The 22,363-nt window shown below is 52.0% G+C and overlaps 1 protein-coding gene across 1 annotated transcript; it reads right to left on the reverse strand.

Annotated features, from left to right (window-relative positions):
- Window positions 1-2,919: 2,919 nt before the first annotated feature.
- LOC141929854 (uncharacterized) lies at window positions 2,920-10,826 on the reverse strand. The gene is made up of 3 exons (XM_074839833.1): window positions 10,587-10,826; window positions 7,548-7,668; window positions 2,920-6,726 (listed from the first exon to the last, which is right to left on the reverse strand). The coding sequence occupies exons 1-3, from the start codon at window positions 10,747-10,749 to the stop codon at window positions 5,556-5,558; spliced, it is 1,455 nt and encodes a 484-aa protein (XP_074695934.1). The 5' UTR covers window positions 10,750-10,826; the 3' UTR covers window positions 2,920-5,555.
- Window positions 10,827-22,363: the final 11,537 nt, after the last annotated feature.

Here is a 22,363-nt window from a genome sequence, read left to right on the forward strand (position 1 = left end):
TGAACAGAATTAGTCCTGATAACTCTAAGGAGGCAGTAGAAGTTACGAATTCATTTGTTCCTTAGTTTTTGACTAGGACAAAACCCAGCAATCAGAATAAATTCAGTTGAAAGAATGTGATTAAGGTCCCTAGATATTGTAATAACAAAGTATTTGTGCCGACTATGGTCTGAGTTGGCAAGCTGACATCACATATTTCCTTGGAGGGCTCCTCTCACTTCTTTCTATTATTATTTTAAATTATTTGCTTCGTGACCTTGTAGCTCAACTGGCAGAATTCAAGGGTGCTTCAGAAATGAAGCTTCCTCTGTCACCCAAGTTGGTCACTGACGAGGTGTGACCCTGGAGAGTCGTGACAACCTCTGTGTTTACCCAAGGAAGACTTCAGCTACAAGAGCAGCCCTTGCAGTGATGTGAACAGGGACACAATCCTCATAAAAGTGGAGATTAAGCAAACACAAAGCACGGAAAAACCACAACCACAGAGCAGAACCACAGTTGTGCAACCAGAGAGCCAAAGCAGCTAAGGAGACAGCCTGCATTCTGCTAAGCCAGCATTATGAAGGTGGTGGTACGTCAGCTTGATCAGAGGCTGCCCTAAGCATAAGAGTGCTTACGCAACATTTCATAGAAAAACCACCACGCTGAGCAGGGACAGACATTTCATAAGTCACAATCCAAGTCCCAAACCAGAGAGGATGGAGACTGCAGGGTGTCTGCTTCACAGGAATAACCGTGCTCCTCATACGTCACTCTGGAGAGAAGTCAGGGCTTGGAGAAAACAACAGCAGAGGTGTCTCACTGCCAGGTCCAGGCTGCAGGGGCCAGCAAGAGGGGACAAGCCTGGAGCCAAGGGTAACCCCAGCACAGTCAGTGTCCTCACCAGTGAGGGGAGGTACCACAGGGTCTGAGCATGGTGGGCAGAGCCATGTGCTGGTAACAGCATCCATCAAAGGTCCCAGATACACCAACATGAGGAACAAGGTCCAGCACCCATTTGAGAGGGTTAAGGGGCTCCCAGTCAGTAGCAGCAGGAAATGAGGACAGAGACAGGGCTATATCACCAAAGGGTCCAGCCAGCCAGGAAACAAGATACCGACAGCATAGGTCCAAGGTCTATCCAAGAGACAAGGCCAGAGCCAGGACATAAGATCAGGACTCTTACAACACATCTAAAGCAGGGACTAGAGGCTCAAGCCTGAGTTTAAATGGGGCTCCTGAGCCTTGGGCAGAGGGTGGGGGTGTGTGGGGGTGAGTCCATCCACAGGTAAGGCTGGTCAGGGTGATTAAGGACAATTAGTGCCCTCAAGGCCTGCCACTATGGCATCTGATGGATCCTGTGGGGCTGTGAAGGCATGGAGGTGAGCCTGTGTGGACTTCCAGTGACTCCTTGTTCTCTTTAACAGGAGAGTCTCTTTGTAAGGACTCCATCTTGAGGTCAATTGAAACAGCTGTCTGACAAAGTGGTGGAGAGGGTTTGCACTGATGTGAAGTTGGAAATCAAAGACGTGGGTCAGGAAGGGACCAGAAGGGGCACACCATGACCATGGGCCCCCATCTCCTGTGGGTTGGGGAGAAACCTCGAGGCAGAAGCATGTCTTGCACACAAGGTGCAGAAGGCACACCTTGGCCCACCTGGGCCAAATTCTACACCTGAGGCAGCCCATGAACCTCCAGGAGGAGCACAAGAAGGTGCATGGTTGGATAATCTTTGCATGAGGTCGTTCCCTGCACTGTCAGACATAGAGAAGCCAGGGAGCAGCAGCAAAGCCAGCAAGTGTGTGCCACCAGCCAGCCGAGGGACCGGGCGTCCAAAAGCTCCCTCAGTGCTCCAGAGCTACAGCCCCGAATGGCCCCACATCAGCTCTGGAGCTGAAGCCCCGAATGGCCCCACATCAGCTCTGGAGCTGCAGCCCCAAATGGCCCCACATCAGCTCCAGAGCTGCAGCCCCGAATGGCCCCACATCAGCTCTGGAGCTGCCAGCCCCGAATGGCCCCACACCAGCTCTGGAGCTGAAGCCCCAAATGACCCCACACCAGCTCCGGAGCTGCAGCCCTGAATGGCCCCACATCAGCTCCGGAGTTGAAGCCCCGAATGGCCCCACGCCAGCGCCTGCATGTCGGAAATGATTCATCACTGTCAGGGCTGACTTGTTTACACAGCCTCCCCCTCTCTCGCCCACCCTCTCCCCATAACAGCGAGGAGAAAAAAAGTGTTTTTCTTTCCACATAACTTCGTATACCCCAAACGACCTTTCTAGCCTGATGATTAATCTGGAGAAAATTTTCACAAACTTCACCATCTTCCCAGCATGCCAGCGGTGCCGGAGCATGGGGCAAGGTGTCTGCACAGCACGGGGCTGGGACATGGCCAGGATGAGGGCTCCTGGGATGCAGGGGAGATGCTCGTCCCTGACCTTCTTTCTCCTTTCAGCTCCCCACTCCAGGCAAGTCCCTGGGCACTGACTCTTATGTTGCATTGCCTTTCCCACCTCCCCTCCCCAACGCTAGAGAGGAGCACACAAGGGCAGCCCAAGCCCTAGATGGGGTGGTAGAGGTCCTAGCTCAACCCTTGGCTGCTTGCCCCCTTACAGAACAGACCTGGAGCATAACGTTTGTTTTCTGTGAGTTGCTGTTTGGTTGTAAACCCGGCTGTTTTCTCAGTATTGCCTCAGCAGGATGGGAAATGTGACTGCCCATGAGAAAATATATTCCCTGCGAATTTTTGGCAAGACCAAAGCCCTTAAACAGTCAAAAGGTGGAGCAATAGCCTAGCCACATCAGCTGCACCAGTTTTGCTGTCTATTGGCGATGCTGGGATTCCCCCCATGGTGCTTAATCATATGCATTCATCTCCGTACCTCTGTTGGGACCAGACTTGGTCACCCAGCCCTGAACTGAATCCCCTGAGGACAAGAGTTTTTAATGTAAGGACTTTAATACTCTAAGAAAAGGTACAGAACATATATCACATGCACACACTCATATATACTCGATACACAAATGAATCAGTGACTTGTAACACTCACTGCACTCTACAGCAAATGACATCTAAGCCTCAGGAACTGGAGACACCCATAGGCTCTGTCCTTCTGCACCAGAATTCACCTCCCAGACTGCCCATTGCACAGCATAAAGCAAGGAGGAACAGCGGGGTCCCCCCTGCCCTGGGGTTTGGCTGTCCCCCATGAGGGGTGCCAGAGCCCCGCCTGCTAACAGCCTGGGAACAGGAGAGGGGAGCAAGGTGAGCACAAGGGCAGATCCAGGCTGGAAGAGCAGCTCCTCCTGATGAGTGCCAGTGTGACCATCACAGCTGGAAGATGGTGGGAGCTGGCCATGGAGCTGAAACCAGTGTCCTTACAAATACCGTGGTGGGACTTGATCAGATTTTCCTGGTGCACATTCATCTCCCCAGCATTACTCCAAGCCAAGGACTTCACCCATAGCCAGACAACCGTCCACTCCATTTCCTGTAATGCCTGTAGAGCAACCCAGCTCCCATGGATATGCACAAGCCATCCAAGACCAGCAAGAAAATAGAGAAGGCACGGTGGTTTCCAATGTTCCCAGGAAGGTCTCGACTCTGCAGTGCTTCAGCAGCAAGAACAAGACATTACATACATTCAAACGGCTACAAAAGTTTACTACAAAAATAACATTTCTAGTGTTTCAAATAAAAATAATGCCACAGTACACTGCCTCACGAACTGCGAGGTCATGAACCCCAGCCATGAACAAGCGGGGCGGATGGGGAGGTGGCACTTACCACCGCCAATTTACGCTCCCGGTAAGTCAACCCCAGAGTTACACAGCTGGGCTGCACGGGGGTGCTGCTGCACAAGAAGGGGTTTCACCCTAAATTCCTAATTACAATTAATCTGATTGCCTTCTGTACTTGCAAAACCTGAGAAGAATCCCTGGCTCCCCTCTCTCAAGTCAACAAAACAGAGAAACCATGGCAGAAAACAAACACCATCGCAGTCCATCCTCTCCACCTCCAGGGCTGGATGGATGTCCTGAAGGTGCGATCTCATGGATCTAATTGGCCTGCTTTACAGCTGGCCAATAATTTTTGCTTTCATTATCTTGCTTATTATGTGGTTTTGCTCTCTTTTTTTCTGTACGCATATTTATACTCCAGGATCTGATCCACTGAGGTTATTTAGAGAAGGATCTGACCCTTGACACGTATCTCTATCTACAAAGCATCATATAGTGAAGTGCATCATTTGCTGCATGCCCCAGCAAAATTCATACTGGAGGCAACGTTCAGTAAGGGCTTTCAGGACTTGACCACAGAAAAAAGATAAAGTTTACATACAACAGTGTCTAGATGTGTAAAAAAAATTTGGGTTAAAAAAAAAACCCTGGTACTGCTACGGTGCTTTAACAGCCTGGTGAGCAGTGCTATACAACAAAAGAAAAGCTAAAATGCGGCTGAAGTGTAGGACTGTGAACAGGCATTTTGTGCTTTTTTTGTGGATCAGGAAATGTGCTTATTTCTACAGAGAATATGGAACCAGAAGGATGTTACGTCTGCTGTGGCAGAGCGATTTCTGTATGACTAAACCCAGAACTGCATTTAACTCCTCCAAGAGAGTATCTCCTCAGTTTTGTGCTTGTAGAGAACAGCAAAAACCCTCCAATGTTGTCACAGGAATAGCAAAACTATAGGGCAACGTCTTGATTTCTCCCATTTGCAAAGGCTCATCCACATTATCCTGTCCTGGTGTTGGACGCAGCTGGACACAGAGTGCATCAGCTGGTGGAAGGGTTTTATTGTGATTGATTTGCCAAGACCCAGGGTCTCAGACTAAATCTGCTAGAAGAAATACCCACAGCTGTTGGAGAGCAAGTTGGCCTAATTTCAAGGGTTTTGAATCCCCAAGGATTGTGGGTTGCCAGCTCCTCTGAACATGACATCTGTAGCACTGACCTTCAGTCCCCTAATCAGACATAGTTTTTGTCATCTCTGTCTGAAAAGCCAGACTACCCCTCGTGTCTCCAGCAAGAGTAAATGGGGTACTTGATCAGCCCAAGGAGAACCAGCACCCGGCTGACCACCAGCATTGGTCTTGGTCTGACAGACCAGCAACCTGAAGTGCAAAGAAAGAAGCAGCAGAGTTTAAGTGCAAATTGTGTGGTTTTGGTGTTAAGATTGCTCAAGGTGGCTGAGCCCGAGTCCAGCAGCATGGGTGAGTGGGTGGCTTCTCAGCTGGGCCATGATAAAACACAGAAAAATTCCCAAGAGCAGTTTGGAAATTCACTTCTGCCCACCACCTGGCGAAGAGCCACCGAGCAGATCTAGAACAGCAATAGCCTTTGTACGTAACAGTGCCAGAAGAAAAAAGCATCTCATTGATTTCCAAAATGCCGTCATTGGTACTGACGAATTAGATGTGTTTTTGGACATTCTGCTCTTCAAAAAAATCAGTTTTCTCTGGTATTTTTATTTCCTGCCTTGCTTCCTACTGGTCACCAGTTCAGCATAAACTTAGCTTTCCTGCAGCGACACACATATAGTTTAGGTCAAAAATGTCCGTTCCATAAAGCGTTCAGATTACTTCCATTAGATAGACATTGTTTTGGTGTCCCTTATTCTGGTAGAGCAAGCCCTCTACCATTTCTCTTGACATTTCTTCTGTTTTGACTCCAAATTTTAGATATAGCCATGCGGCAGTAACACTGCAAGCCATCAGACCACCTACCACAGAAACCGGGATGACAAAGTGCGTTGTTGATCTTGACATGCTGGGAAGAGGCAGATTGTTTGGTCCTTCTGTCGTCATCTGCACTCTGGCTTGGCCTGAGAATGCCTGACTAGTAAAAATTAACTTATCTGAAGACTCTTGCTTTCCTACAGGTGATGAATAATTAGATGTTCTAGTACCAAAAGCATCTGCAAAGGAACTGACAACCTTGTTGGTATGGACAAAAGGACCTTTGTCTATGGCAGTTGTGGAGTTTAGCACAGAAACTGAAGTAGTCTCTGGTGGAACTGGTGTCGCTGGGGCTGTGGTGATCCCCGTGCTGTCCAGGATGGCGGGGAGATCCGAACTAAAACTGCTAGAAGCAGTGTCTGGAGCTCTGGCTCTTGGGCTTGTAGGGTTTAGGGATTCATTTGTAGAAAGTAAAGGATGGTCTGATCCTTTAGTAATGGCCATGGGTTCTGAATTTGAGCTAGAAGTCGTGTCTTGAACATCAACCATAGCACTTGCAGTATGTCCTACAGGTTCTTCCGTAGATCCTACGGTGTTGTCAAAGCCACGCGCAAGAGCCGTGGGATATGGGGTGGGCTGGCTGGAAACCATGCCTGCTGAAAAAGTTGTTGAAGATTTTAAGGAATCTCCGTTTGCTTCTGGAGTGACTTCAGAGTGGGCAGCAACTTCCCATGTCACGGGGGACAATCCTGCAGGGACCTGGGTAGTGTCCTGCATGGCTGGTGGGGACTTGCTGGATCCCTCCATCCTGGCAGCAGGAAAATGTATTCTCTCCAAAACTGTTGTGCCAGTCCCTTGGAAGAAATTAGTTGGAGTAGTGGCTTGAGATGGAGCTGTTACTGTAAGACCAACGTGTTTCTGAAAAACACCAGGCTCTTCTGGTGAGGTGGCATCACGTGGAAGTGGGGAGGCTGCAGCCTTTTTCTGGTCCAGTTTCTTCATAGTTTTCTTCACCCACTCTTCCTCTGGATCTGCACAAATCTCCCTGGACTTCAGAGTAATAAATCTAAAAATAAAAAGGGATCACTTACTGGATGAAGAAAACACTGCTTTAGATGATCAGTGTAATGGGGAAGGCGTGCAGACAGCAACACTGACCCTCTCAAGCCCATAGCAAACACCACCAGGCTGGATGGATTATTTGTTTCAGGAAGGGCAGGTGCCTCTGAGATCTGATTTAGTGAGGAGCAGCTGAATGTGACTCATGAGTGAAGGGGTTTCCCCTAAGAGGTTTTCTCTTTTGAAAGCATTGCCCTGATGTTTGGATGCAGTGTTTGCCTCCAGCGCTCAGAGCAGGAAGCTCTGCAGGCACCGGCTGCACAGGGGCAAGCACACGTGAAGACAAAACCCTCTGATTTACTGAGATGAGACTTTCCAAGGTCAGCCCAGCAGGTTCACTTTGGAGCAACCTCCTGGGCTGCAACAAAGTGGTCTTGGGGGTGCCTCATCATTAGGGTAAGTTGAAAAAAATTAGCTTTTCTCATCTCCAGACAAGCTCTCAAGTCTGAATCTGTCTCCAGAGAAAACACCTGCTTTCACAGAGACACACGAGCTCTTGCCTTGCTCCCACTGCCCCATTCTGCCAACAAGTACATCCATCAGTCCCGTTCCCCATCTTTCGTCCCTGTCTCACTCTGTGCATGAGCCCCTGATCTCGCTTGGAGGCTGTTGGTCTTTAAATAAGGAAAAAACCCCACCCACCCTTCAAGTAAATAAATACCAGCGTTCGCTCTGTTTGCAGACTGCTCCTTGCTCCAAAGCATTTGCGGACAGGCCAAAGCTTGGAGGGAGCAGGGCAAGGGAGGCAGGCGGCGGGGCAGCGCTTACATGACGGCTTGTTTGCGGCAGCCGGGTTCCGTCTTGCGGTAGCTCCTTACCAGCTTCTCCACCCTCTGAGATGTAAAATGGTTGCACTCTGTTGAACACTTCAGAGGTGCTTTGGGTTGCCCTGAAATAAAGTTTTCAACATATTAAACACTGGATTAGCTACTATAAAAACCGGCAGTTTCTTTTTTGCCTTCTCTGGAGAGGCGTCCAAATCTTGCCATAGAAGTTTCCAGTCCCTCAATGAGATCAAGACCTATGAGCTCAAGCTCAAATGAGATGAAGACATATCCTGTCAGGGCCACGATTGTTTGTACCACCCAGATAAGATAAGATGGTTATAAGATACCCAGGAGACTGCAAAAAAAGCACTGTGAAAATTGCAGGGCCCATGGGGCACTGTTGCAGCTTGCCTTATAGGATGTGCAAGTGCTGGCTGGAGGTCCTTTGTGCAAGCACCTGGACCTGCAGGTCCTCTCCCCTTTGGGTCACAAGAAGGCTGCTCTCAGCACAGTGCCCAGAAGACACATTTCTTCATCCCCAAAAGACCTGCTGCAACCATCACCAACGGGCTCTTGGTGCAGGATGCTTGTCCTCTCCTTATCTGGATTAGTCATATCTCCTGTGGGAAGGTGAGCATCCTGCCCCTCTGTTTGCTGGTCTGCAGTCCCCGAATGCCACCAGAACTCAGAGGAAGGGTGCAGAGAAAGAACCTTTTGGAGAATGATACATTGCTCCCGTAGATACCTCAGCAGCCCAGCTCCACAGCGCAGTTTCTCACCAAACATCTGTTTTCCACCTCCACCAGAAAATACAGGTTTCGTTTTGCAAAGTGCAAAAATAAAACCCCACTTGACCCCTTCAAGGGGCAGAGCCAGTCACAGCACTGTGGGCCCTTCATTCCTGCACCTACCCCCAGCCTCCAACAACAGGCGTTTGCCAAGTGAGAGGAGGAGGTTGCACAACAGAGCCTGGCAATTTGTTTCTGACAATCAAAGGGGCAAGACTTAGAAAAACAAGCCCTGATTTATCTGAGACCCCCTGTGAGGAAAGCAGATAGAGTCTGGCTTAGATCAGGTAGTCTCTACAAAACATTGTCTCGGATTCCCAAATGAATTTTGTGAATTTGATGCAGTTCAGTTGGGAATGATCCAGCCACTGGCTGCAGAAGCACCCTCTTGTGATCAAGGTTCTGGGAAAACCCATGGTTGCAAAGAAATCCCAAGCAAACACTCCTGTGGCCCCTCTACAGAAGCACATTTCAATCTCTAGGTCTCTGTAACGTTAAAGCAAAACTCTTTGTTCACACAATAATGTCTTCCGTGGCACTTCAGGGTCAAGAATACCTGCTCAGGGGCGACCTACTTTCCAATTAACTCTCATTAGCCAGAGGACATACTGCTGGTGTCCTCCACTTCCAGCAGCACTGTTCAACAAAACAGGCCCAGCAACAAGAGGGCCACATCCATCCTTGTGGACGGTGGGGAGGTGTGTGGCAGGGAGTGCTCAGGCACTGCTCCCAAAGGCCCTTCTCATAACTGTTAACTGATTTTCCAGTTATTGGCACCAATGCAAATGGTTTGCAATCAGCTGAGCTGCTGGTGAGTTTTTCCCAGCGTGGAGGAGCTTGGAAAGCCCCTTCCAAGGAGAGAGCAGTGTCACAGGGAGCATGGACCCAGCCCTGGTGGTTCCCCTCCTCCTGGGGGACACAACCCCGCTCCTCTGAGCTGCATCTGAGCCTTTGCCAGAGGGACCTCAGGGACACGTGGGATCTGAGAGCTTATCCACCCAGGACCGCTGCTCCTCGGAGACACTGCTCTTGGGAGCCATTGGTACCTGCTTTTCAGCGTGGTGTCTCAAGAGACCCTGTCCAGGGAGCACCACCAGCCTTTCTTGCTGCAGACCCGGCCTGATTTCATCACTTTAGAGGTGATGGATGCTTGGCTGCAGGCAAGCAGAGCTAGGCAGCGAGTTCCCAGGGCAGGGTAAGCTGCCCTGCACCCCCACTGCTCACATTACTCAAGCCAGCCCTGGAGAACCTGCCCGGCAGTGTGAGGAGAAGAAGAACTCCATCCCCAGCTGCCCTTCTTGCTGTCTTCACTTCTGTCTGGTGGCAGCATGGCACAGATCTTAAGGGCTCTTTGTCCCTCTCCCTTCCCATGGTGGGAATAGATCATCCCTTTGTCCTGGGCAAAGTCCAGCTTTGCCTGTGCTGCTGAGAAACTGGCTGCCAGCCTGGCAACACACCCTTCTTAATTTCTGCCTTGGGCAGCAATCACTGATCTGTGCCACAGGCATCTCAAACTGAGACCAGCCCAGGTAGAGGTGCGCCCACCTCCTCCTGGTCCCCGGCCCCGCTCAGCACCACCCTGGAGCACGCAAAGATCTTTATCCAGTAAACAGGAGAGCGTTTCCCACCTCTGCATTACACACACACACATGTTCACACTGCACACACGCTGCACACATGCTGCACAGGCACTGGAGCTGCAGGTGACAGCACGCCCTGGCCTCAGAATCACAGAATCACTCAGACTGGAAAAGACCCTTGGGATCATCGAGTCCAACCCTCAGCCTTACTCTACAAAGTTCTCCCCTCGCAGCGATGGGGACGCTGGCATCCTCAGGATAGGGAGCCTGTGCGGACAAACATCCACCCTTGGAAGGCTGCCGCCTGCCCCCATGGCACATCCCTAGGGGACATGAAAAAAGAAGAAAAGAAGTGCATTATGCTTCTTTTCTAATACGGCTCATCAGAAAGTCTCTCCAACACTCTCTCCACCTACCCTCCAGAGTGACAAAAGCCATCACGGGGCTGCTCGGACTTCCCTGCTGCCAGGATTGCTGCCATAGGCTCCCCCCACCCCTTCCCAAACCCAGCCTGATCCCGCTACGAGACCTCCCGCAGCCCACACAGGTCCCTTGATGATGTCCATAGCCTGATCGAGTGCCACCTTCCCCTCTCGCACACTTCACCAGCCCCTATGAACCCGGCTGCTCCCCCAGGGAGCCCAGGGGTTGGCAAGCAGAGCTGTGGCTCACCTCCAGCCAGGGTTGCCAGGCACAAGACTGTCAGCGCAAACAGGACCTGGAGAGAAACCGCGTTCATGTTGCCGTAGGGTAGGCAGGGAAGGATTACAGGCAATATTTCCCCCTCCTGACTGCTTATTGCATCCTCCGGAGCAACACAGCTGCTGTAGCTCATTCCAGGATTGTGAGCCTGGAGATGAGGTTTCGGCTGTTTATTCAGCTCCTCTCCACTCCACACGTCTCAGGGTGACGACAGGAGGCGGAGGGAAGAGTGGGACTGAGGAGGGAATGACGCCTGCTCCTGGAATTCCCCAGCTGCACTTACATCATCCTTTCTTAGTGCACACAGAAGAGCTCCAGCCTCCCTGGCAGCTTATTCAGGCAGGAACTTTCAGGAGTCAGCTATCCTCTGCTCCCACCGATGTGTCTCTTGGCCACACAACCTGTACGAAGGCACTACTGTCCTTAGGCTTGTGAAGCTCTCCCCACCTCCAACTCGCAGCTCCCGGATGCACATTAAGCTCATTATTTACCCCAAATGCAAAAGCAATTATTTCCTTCTTTTTTGTCAGCCATCTTATAATAGCCACATTGGTTATTAGGCCAAAAGAGGCTAATCAGGGTTACAAATTCATCAGCTAGATTGGTGAGCTCGTGCCAGGCTGCATCACCGAAGTGAGGGGCGCGCAGGGACCCAGTGGTCTCCCCAAGCAGCTGCCTGTTCCCTGGGCACGCTGTCTGTGGTGTCTGCTTGTTACTACAGCCCTGGCTTTCAATGTACGGCAGGGTCTCTGCCATCGGGGTCTTGCTGATACTGAGAGCAGGAGTATGAGCCCCCCAGATCTGCAAGCACCCAAGGCTGGCTGGGGTCTTCCCAGCACCAGCTCGAAGCCAGGTCTGAAGCGGATGTACCAACACAACAGTCACATCCTGCACCTTTACTTTCTGTTTCATCCAGATCCCACTGGAATATGTAAGAATTTCCCCCTGCCAACCGCCCCAACTGAAGGATGAAGATAAAATCAAGACTGAGACAAATGACAGACAGCCCCTGAAATCTTTTTTCCCAGTTTCCTCAGGGCTGGTGGAAACCTGGCTTCTCTGTGCTGTGGGAAATTCCAACACTGCCAGTTAGGATTTGATTCCTAAGGAGTGAAAACCCCTAGGTTTCCACATGATGCATTTTTAAAACATTGGGTGAAACCCCCAGGCTGTAACTTCAGCCTTTGTTTATATTTAATAGAAAAGCCATTTCAAGGAAATGAAATCAAAATTAATAGTCTGTTTGATCCAGACAGAACAAAACATGCTGCATCTGTTGGGATGTTTTCTGGCCCCTTCCCCAAATGGTGTTTTCTCAGGTCGGGCAGAGCCTGACAGGAAACTTTTATTCCAGGAACTGCCATCGCCCAAGGCTGTCGGGCGCCTTGGCTGCTGGAAGCAATGGCACAGCCCACAGGTGCTCACATCTCACCTGAAGAAACAGGTTCTGCTTCTTCTGCAAAAGGTTTACTGCCAGTGATGGATAAAAGACTGAGGAAAGGATCCAGCATGCACATACAGTGGGGTGGTGAGTGCTTTGTTTGCCAAAGGCACGGCTTGCCGCAGGCATTGTTGTTTCAAGGCACAAACAGCTCTTTGGCAGGGTAACACAGCTGCTTGTCCTGTGCAGATGGGGCCGGTGGTGTTTTACCTGGTAGATGACTCCTCCAGGACACCCTCAGAGACCTCCCTTTGCTCCCAGTGAGCTCAGCAGCTGGATTTGGAGGCGGCATCTGCCCAAGAAGGTCCCGCAGAAGGAGGTGGAGGGCAGCTGCAGCCGCAGCACGGCTCCCTGGGACACAGCGAGCCTTCAAGTGCCAGCAGCCGTGTGGGTCTAAGCCACCAGCAAGCCCTGTAGTTCCCACCAAAAGCGAGACATGAGGCACAGCAACTGGCTCCGATGGGAGTGGGCAACTCCAATGAGCAGTGACAAACCTGGGTTGCAGCTGGCAGAAAACTGGCATCACCACTCGCAAGCCATTCCCTACACCACCCTCCCTGTCCCATTGCACATCTGCTCCTCCAGCACACCAGTGCCAGCCACTTGCTGCTCTTCTTTTAGGTCTTGCAGCATTGAAAAAAACAAAGTCAGAGGACCTGCTGTAGCCCAGGAGATATTTCAGCTGTACTAGAGATAAACCATAGGCGTTGTATTGATCTGACACTGAAGGATCTCAGGACTTCTCTGGACTCATCTTGGCTTCAGCTGATTTTAGCTTCTTTAGTTATGACAGAAATTGTCGATGCAATTGTTGTTGTCTGATTTAGTTTTCCTTTAGTTTCTAGGAATAGCAAGCAGTTATTCAGCATGGGTCTGGGACTGTAGATTAAATTGTGATGTGGATGAGGGCAGGCACAGGAGGACACCAGCAACCCCAGTTCATAATCACAGCGCCCAAGCAATGGAGTGTGCAACCCTCCAAATCTGGGACAACCATATTGCAAGGAAACAAAGAGCAGAAGAACTGAGTAACTGGGAACCAGAGAACACAGACTGTGCTAAGAAAATGAAACCAAGCAGACCAAAGCTGAGGAGGAAGAAAGCTCACCATGAACATCCAGTGAAGGCCGCAGGCTGGGGCAGCTCACCACAGCCCTTCCCCATTCTTCCTTAGGAGGACTGGAAGGAAACTTCTTGAGGTTACCCTTAGCACCCAAAGGCTCTCTGAAGTGGTGGTACAGCGCCAAAGAAAAGCAGTAGATACTAGGAAGAGGGTTGTTTTTTCCCCCCCATGTAACTTTAACTGTAGTATGAATGAGGAAGGACCTTGGGCTGATCTGAAACCGGACAAGGAAAACCATGAGCAAACAGGTCTGTGCGCCCGCTGCCGAGTGTGGGCAGAGGGACCACGCTCAGGGGCTGGGACTGTCACTCTGGGCCATCGAACACGGCGCCAGGTTTGAGCCTCAGCACTCACAGAAGGACTCGGTGGCTCATGCCTGACAGTTCAGTGTCAAAGCTGGACTCTGGGCTCTCTGGCTTCTGTTCCTGCTCTGCTCTAAGGACAGTTTCGTACCAGGATGGATGTCCTGCTACTTAAACGCTGGCTCTGCTGTGGAGAAAGGGAGAACAAGGTCTGGTGTGGACTGGATGTTGGTGATGGCACCAGGTGTGCTCAGAAGCCTGATCTGATGCCATACCCCTAACCTTTGGTTGCTCACTGGTAACCATTAGCCAGGAGCTTGGTTTATTGCTCCAAAACACAGATACCACGGGCCAAAGGGCCAGAATCTGTCTTCGCCCTGAGAGACATAAAAGCAGCTCCAACATTTCACACCCATGGCAGCTTTGCCAGGGCTGTGCACGGGCAGGTGCTTGAGCTGTGCAGAGGGTCAAGGTCCTCACACGTGGAAGGAACATATGACTAATGCTGGGGGAATTCCTCTTGAAGCAATTCAAAAAGTAATTGACCATGCAAAAGCAATATGCAAAACAACATGCAAAGACAACAAGGGCTGTATCCTAAACCAACAGGACATGGCCCGCCTCCTTCAGGGGATTTCCGTGGTAGTTTGTGTCCCTTGGTTATTCTTGGGTCCTCGTGCATGAAGGACTATGCCTTGTTTGTTGCAGTAGGTTTGTCTTCCTGGAAATCAGGTGGTGACTGAAGAAAAAGGAAAAGTCAGTGAGACCTAGGAGGCTGTATGTGCTCTGGAGGAAAGAGATGCCAGAGGTGATCAGATGAGAATGCTGATGATTTCCACTGCACGGTCTGTTTGGGAGCTCCCAAGGCCTCAGGAGTTGGTCCTCCTGGAGCAGGGAAGCCCAGCACCCCTGGTAGCAGGGATCAACAGCATCCTTTGCTGTCCATGATGTTGTCCATGATCTCCATCCCAGAGGCTTGCTGGAAAGAAGCAGCAGGAACACTTAGCTTTTGGGAAGACCCAGCCCGTCTCGACACTGCAAAGGAGACAGGCTGACCCAAGACTCCAACTCTGACATATCATGAGATTCCCCTTGCCCTGCTAATGCTCCCAGCTCCTTGCACTACACCCAGCTCTCCTCAGTGGCGTTGGCATCTCAGCCACCATTCTGATACAATCCCCCTTACTGAAGCCCAAGTGCATTAGACTCAAGGAAGCAAAAGCAGCACCACTGCAGCAGAGCTCCCACACCCACCAGAACTGGGCTCCTCCAGCTTCTCTCGAGGAGTACACACGCAAGCAAGGTCTGTGAGCCAGGACAGGGGGGACTGGTGGTGCCTGTACTGCAGATGAGGCCAGTGCATGCAGCTGGTCCCCGGCGTGTGGGACCAGATTCCCAGACTTCAATCTGGAGAAACTCCAATGGCTTTTCCAATGACATGGCACTGGGTGGTATGGCCCAGAGCAGTCTAGAACCGACCTAACAACCTCCTTTCTCCTGGCCAAGGCAACCAGTGCCAGACTCAGGAGATGGTTCCTTAGAGCCAAAGGGAGCCTCTCGCTTTGGAAATGCTCTCAGCCTATGCTTAATGTACAGCTCTTGAGCTGTTACTGTAATAAGGGAGAGTTAAATGACAGGGGATCCAGAAAATCTGTTTGGCACTGCACAACTTTGAATTTTCTCACATTAAAGCAAAAGGCAGGAAATGAGGAGCAGATGTCTGGGGCTGTCTGCAGCCAGCATCTCCACAGGAGGTGGAACGACTCCTGTCTGGGCAGTATTGACCAGTGCAGGCCTTGTGTTTTTAAGAAACTGCTTTACTTAGAAAATGTTTTCAAAAATAGCAGAGAACATGAGACAGGCTTTCACTTCTCTGAACACAATGGCTTCCTCCTTCCTTGCGAATAAGAACAAATTTGGGCTCCAGCACACAGTGCAAAACGCTGATACTCTAATTTTTGCACAGTGAGGTAGCCCACGGCTACTAGTGAGCATCCCAAGCCAGCTAGGCTGCAGGACGTGGCTCCTTCCCCTGGCAGCATCATACCTGAGCTGCAAACTGGTGGCTGATCCCAGTGGGACATTACACGGAGAGGTGCAGACCTGCAGTGGGAGTCAGTGCCTCTCCTCGGCAGCCGGAGCAGCCAGAACTGAGGACAACTCCTTCTGTGACTGTCCCATGGAGTCTGCCACAGGCTGCTGCAATAAAGAAGATTTAAATTGGTTGAAAATATTGCATGCAAAGAAACAAACATAGAGCTGTTCAGTCCACAACACGGTTAAGCTCTTCTTAAACAGAGAAGAGTCACTTGTGCCCCACAGAGCAAGGCAGCCACCGGGCACAAGCTCTTCCCTAGGACAGGGGATGGGGAAGGCTTTTCTGGGGAGACGTGGCTGGATGGCACAGATAAAATCAAGGCAGCTTTTCAGATGAGGGGAAGGAGCATGCTTGGGACCCTGCCAGAATCGGCTTGCCTGAGCACATCAGGCCCCTGGATCCTGTGAAGTCCCTACGGAACTGGAGAGACGTCCCGATGTGGCAATCTTTCTGCATAGCTGCAGGCCCCCAAGGCAAGATTTCCATGGAGCTGCCAGCTGACCCCTGAAAGGGTGGTCTCTCACCACTGCACTGCAGGGGAGAGAGGGGAGAGGGGCAGCAGGGCTGGTCAGGATGGGCATGACAGAAACCCCCGTGCGCTGTGGGAGACCACAGTTGCCACAGGAGCTGCTGCCAGGCTTTCCCTTGGTGTAGGAGTGGCTGCGCTGTGTCTCACCTCAGGGCAGTAGAGGGGTGTCTCCCCTCCTTTGCTTCCTGGAAAAGGGTCCTACCAGGGCCACTGTGGGAACAGGCGGAAGGTGGGGAGCAGCAAAGTGCCATGGTTCTGCTATTTCACCTCTGCCAGAGCCCAGGGCCAGGCTAGTGCCTGCTGCCCTGGCTGCAGGACAGGATAAGGCAGTGCCTCTTCGCAGCAGCCCCAGTTACTGCCCCATCCCTCTCTCCTGAAGCAGCAGGAGCAGAAAGTGCGTGTGCCAGCAACCCCCCTGTCTTGCGGGAGTCCTTCCTCTGGTGGGAATGGCCAGGTCCTGGCCACAGCCCTGTGCTCAGGGACTCAGGAGATCCCACCTGCTGCAGACTCAGCCCTTCAGCCCTATCCCACAGCATGCATGGGCCAGCACAATCATCACCTCTCCACATCCCCACTTCTCATTTCTCCATCCAACATGTTTGCACATGAATCCTGCCAGTCACCAAGAAAGAAGCTTACCAGAAGCAGCTCTGTTTATTGCCTTCTCAGAAAGGCTCACCTCTTCCCATCTCCTCAGGGCACGAGAAGGACGTGTGCCTTCCAACAGTTTCTGTGGGACGAGTTTGATGTGAGCTTATCGCTAAGCCGCGATGGTGGGTGAAGGAGAGATCCAGAAAACCCCTCTGAGCGGCGCCGGTGGAGCTGACCCCTCTCCATCAGAGCTGGTGGCACCTGTGGGCCAGCCCCAAAGGACAAGAGTGCCATGTGCAGTGCTGTGACCTACTAGACATGGCTGTGCTGGGGCCACTGGCACCCCCTGGTCTGAGCTGAGCCCTCCCATCCCACAAACTTTCAAATCCCAGCCAGTCTCCTAGAGAAATGGGACATCACAGCTCTCCAGACCAGAGCTGTCACTGCGCTCATACGAGCGGCTCTTTATGCCAAGCTTCGGCCACGGGCATGTGCCAAACTCCCCGACAGTGCCCAGGGACACATGAGCAGCAGCAAACAGCCTCAGGAGTCTGCAAGGCTTCCAACAGCAACAAGCCTTTACGTGAACTAGCACAATAAACACAAGGGCTGGGCAGGGTAACAAACCCAGACACACACATTTCTTTGCTCAGGCTCTTAACCCTTTTCAAGCCTTGCTGGCTCAGCTGAGAGACCAGAGAGTCACCAGACCCCTTCCCTCTGCCACCCCAGCTTTTCTGTACCCCACGTTGTAGGAACAAGGCATCTCCTTCTCCTCTGCTTTTGCCCAGAGCCTCCACACTCCCTCTGGATTTCAGCTATAACTCCACTAGTGACTTGCTCCCTCACCAGCTTGATCCCAGGGAAACATGCTTTTGTCTTACCCAAACTTTCTTTCTGGGAGTATCACACCTGCCCCATTACCTGGTGCAGGAGCTCCTTGGGCTCCCAATCAGCTGTGGTGGCTGTGGGGTGTATTTTTAGGGTCAATGCAGCTGTCTCACCCCCTAACAGAGCAGCAGGCTACAGGTGCTGGCCATTAGCATTTCAGTGTTGGCTTGGGATAGTTAAAAAAAGGGGTTGCTGGAGGTAAGGATAAGGAACATCCCTGCCCTGGGCCGTGATTCCTTGGATCAACCTGAGGAGGCACTGGGTGAATGGAAGGAAGCAGAAATGAGGCACGTCTGGGATTCAGGATGCTGTTTGGTGAACTAGTACCCCCCAGGACAGAGCTGATCTCAGACCAGGGCTTGGGATGGACGACAGTCCTGATCACACCTGTGTGCCAAACTAAAACAAACCGCCTGCTGCAGGAGCTGATGGGCCGGTGCCCCTTCTCCCTGAGCCAGACCACAGTCGAGGGACCTCCCTGGGGGGTGTCTTCCACATCCAGCCCCCACCACCAGAGCGCTGCAGGTTCAACCATTTCGAACCAGTAGGGTGAAATTTAGGGAACAGCCTGTCTGCAGGCAGCAAGACCCCCCGAGGACCCCCAGAGCTGTGACAGAGGGGATGGGGGAGCACTGGTAAGTGCTTGAGCAAAGGCTCTGTCTGGGAGGGGTGCAGGGCAGTGGTGCAGCCGGCCCCCGCGAGCCCCCCCAGCCACCACCGACAGGCATCCGCTGAGAGGAAAGACCCCCATCGGCAAAGAATGCGCCACTTCCCCTGGACACGCACCGGATGGCTGATAAAGAACAAACCCACCCGAAGTGCCCCCAGCTCCTGACCTGCAGCCGAGGCCCCTCGCCAGCCCGAAGGTGACAGGAGCCACGAGGCTTTTCCTGCCCTTTGAAAGGGTCCCGCTTGCCCCAAGGACCCCACACCACAGCTGCCCCCAGCGAAGGCTCTTGTGGAGTTTCCTGAGGTGGAAGGGCCTCTGTGTCATGCTGCAGCAGACAATGCCATCGTGCGGTGGTTATTGCTTCCTTGGCTGAAGCATCCATGCTAAAAATTGCTGTTTCTGCCCTGGAGTTAATTAGCAAAGCCCTACGCCCTGTGGTTCTGTACCACAAGGAGATCTCCCAGCTGGGTGCTGGTAACTTGGAGCTGGTGTGGATGGACCGGGGCTCCCAAACACTGACCTCCCTGCGGGTCCTGGACACCTCCAGAAGCTGGGCTTCTCCCCCGGGGCAGGAGAGAGACCTTCTGGGACAAACCCAGCCCGTGGAGGTGCCAGGCTCCTGTGGATCCCACGCAGGAGCTGGACCCACACATTGAGGGGCACCGTGGATCCCACGCGGGAGCTGGACCCACACATTGAGGGGCACCGTGGAGGACATGCAGGAGCTGGACCCACACATTGAGGGGCACCGTGGATCCCACGCAGGAGCTGGACCCACACATTGAGGGGCACCGTGGATCCCACGCAGGAGCTGGACCCACACATTGAGGGGCACCGTGGATCCCACGCAGGAGCTGGACCCACACATTGAGGGGCACCGTGGATCCCACGCAGGAGCTGGACCCACACATTGAGGGGCACCGTGGATCCCACGCAGGAGCTGGACCCACACATTGAGGGGCACCGTGGATCCCACGCAGGAGCTGGACCCACACATTGAGGGGCACCGTGGATCCCACGCAGGAGCTCACCCACACATTGAGGGGCACCGTGGAGGACACAATTTCAGCGCTGCTGTGTCGTTTCCAGCTCTTTGAGGTGCAGCATGTTCATGCAGATAAACATCTCCGCTCTGAGACCGACCGGATTTTCACCACAGGACAATGGGCTGAGCAAAATGTTCAAAAAATAGCATTCAAAAAATAGCTTTCACTGCTGGCTGTTTATGTCAGTCTGGATGTGGGTTTTTTTTTTTTTTTTTCACTTTCCATCCCCATTCACTTCTCCCCCATCTGGCTGCTCTCCCAGCTTGCTTTCGTGGTGACAGCTCACGCAAAGACAGCCAAGAACTCCTCCGAGCCATACCCATGGGCAGGCAGGGTAGGGAGCTGCGGGCAGGCTCAGTACAGATCTTCCTTCTAATTGCCAGCTGAAGTATTTCAAGAAAAAGCCGTTTCTGAGCAAGGGTTAAATCAAGCCTGGGGAGCACATGCCCAGTGGTCAGACCTGGGCCTCGGGTCACCCTCTGGGGCTCAGCAGTGGCTGAGGGGGTTCCAGCTGCAGCTGCTCTCGGTGGGACGTGCAGCCTTGAGACACCCTCCTGTCCTGGCACGCTCCAGTCCCGTGTACCAGATGTCCTGGCATGTTCTTCAGTCCCCTAGCAGTCCTCACTTCTCCAGAATATGCAATACCGCATTTTGTATAAAACCAATATTAAATATACTCCAGAAAAGAAGGAGGAGCTGCCAAGAGGTGCTGAGAGGTTTTTCTGTAGACAAATGGGACAGGGAAGGGATCTTGCCCCTGTACTCGGCACTGGTGAGGCCGCCCCTCGATGAGTGGGTTCAGATTTGGGCCCCTCACTCCAAAAAGGCCATTGAATGACTCGAGCGTGTCCAGAGAAGGGCAACGGAGCTGGTGCAGGGTCTGGAGCACAGGTCTGATGGGGAGCGGCTGAGGGAACTGGGGGGGTTTAGTCTGGAGAAGAGGAGGCTTAGGGGAGACCTCATGGCCCTCTACAACTGCCTGAAAGGAGGGTGCAGAGAGGGGGGATGAGTCTCTTGAGCCAAGGAACCAGCACCAGGACAAGAGGGAATGGCCTCAAGCTGCGCCAGGGCAGGGTCAGACTGGCTCTTAGGAAGGATTTCTTTGCAGAAGGGGCTGTTGGGCGTTGGAATGGGCTGCCCAGGGCAGGGGGGGAGTCCCCATCCCTGGAGATGTTCAAGAGGCAGATTGACATAGCACTTAGGGATCTGGTGGAGTTGGGATCTGTCAGTGCTGGGTTATCGGTTGGGCTGGAGGATCTTCAAGGTCCTTTCCAACCGAGATGATTCTGTGATTCTGTGATTCTGAAATCCAAGTGCTGACTTCTTTGCAACTGGCCCACATAGTGAAGAGTCATCCTCCATCACATCCTCCGAGGGACACTGTTGGATATTTCTGGTCCCTTTTCAATACATAAATATGCTGGTATACAGTGTGAATGGTTGGGGTGTTTCCTCTCCTCCCCACGCTTCCTGAAGCACTGCCGATGGCGGCCCCGCCTGGGACGCTGACTCACACTTCCCACCATTGTGTGGTCTGGGCACTGCCCCCCCTCTGGCCCCCTACTCTTGTCACCAGCCAGGGCGAAGGCCCTTTCCCACCCTGGCGGGGCTTCCCCGGGGTATTTCTGTTGAGAGGTGGAAGCAATCGTGGCAGGTGAGCTCGCCCTCCTGATTTAACCCGCTGCGTTGTTTCGCTGGGGCACAGCCGTGGTGGTGGTGTCTGAAAAGTGGATTCATCACCTGGTGTGCAGTAGGTCAATAATCACACACTCAAGAGAGATATTGAGACATTGCTTATTTATTTTAGGGTTGTGCAAGCCTAGGTGCTTGGTGGTTTCCCCCAAATCAAGCACACCAACGGGGTTTTTTGCGCTGTATTTATACACAAAGCTTGCAGGCGTTGTTGTTTTCCAAGTTTATCCTCTCTTTGATTATTTGTTTAATATTCCAGTAAATGTAAGCAAATGTAAGGAGTAAAGCTCCTATTTCTGTGTCTTTTGAGAAAAATGTTAATATCCAGAGTTGTGAGGCTCTCAACTCCTTGTTCTCATTGCTGCTATGGCTTGTTACTGGTGTTTTGAGACCACTGCTTGGTGAAGCAAGGACTCGAGTCCAGCTGCGTGAGGTGTGTGCACCCGCTCATACCCCGAGCTTCTCGCCAATGCCTGGAGATTGGTTGTTTAAGGCAAAAGGTATGAGAAGTGGTTTTATTGCCATGTCACAGATGTACGGATAGACTGGACATGAGGAAAAAATGTTTCCCAGAAAGAGTGGTCAGAGAGTGGAACAGGCTGCCCAGGGAGGGGGTGGAGTCACCACCCCTGGGTGTGTTTAAGGGTCGTTTGGATGAGCTGTGGGGGGATGTGGTGTAGGGGAGAACTTTGTAGAGTCGGGCTGAGGGTTGGACTCGATGATCCCGAGGGGCTTTTCCAACCTGAATGATTCTGTGATTCTACAACACCAAGAGAAAGACATGAGAGTCAGAAGAAACACTCCCAGTGTGGGTCCCGGGGTGGGTGGGAGCCTGCGAACGTTGCAGTGGGTGAGTAGTTTAAGGACTTTTACTAAGCCAGCAGAGAGCAAGGACAGCTCATAGGAAACTTAAACCACCTCCTGAGTCTGAGCGCTACAAGCACTTTTTACATTTAATAATGTAAATTACAATAGTTAATTTACATACAAGTATAATACTGCTGACAATACTTCTACTGCGCATGCTCAGGGGAAGGGTCTTCACCTTTTCGACCTATAGGTGTGATTTTTTAGTATTAGAATGAGGGCAGTTCAGCGAAGAATACATGGACCACGTGTTTGCTTGCCAAGTTGGCGCTCTTCAAGGTCTAACGGCTCCGGGATGTCCCTGCTCCAAGGTGGCTATCAACTTGTCCTGCTGATTCGGGATGCCTTTGGCTTTAACAAAGAACATCTTTCTTGACCTAATATTGTTACATTGCTCTAAAAGTTTCACCTTAACGGCGCTTTCTACTCCTGTGTGGCTTGTGAGCCGACCAGGGCAATGACAGCGAGTTTACACCTTTGAGAAGCTTTTTGCCCGC

The sequence above is a fragment of the Strix aluco genome, chromosome 14 (assembly GCF_031877795.1).
Source record: "Strix aluco isolate bStrAlu1 chromosome 14, bStrAlu1.hap1, whole genome shotgun sequence".
NCBI lineage: Eukaryota > Metazoa > Chordata > Aves > Strigiformes > Strigidae > Strix > Strix aluco.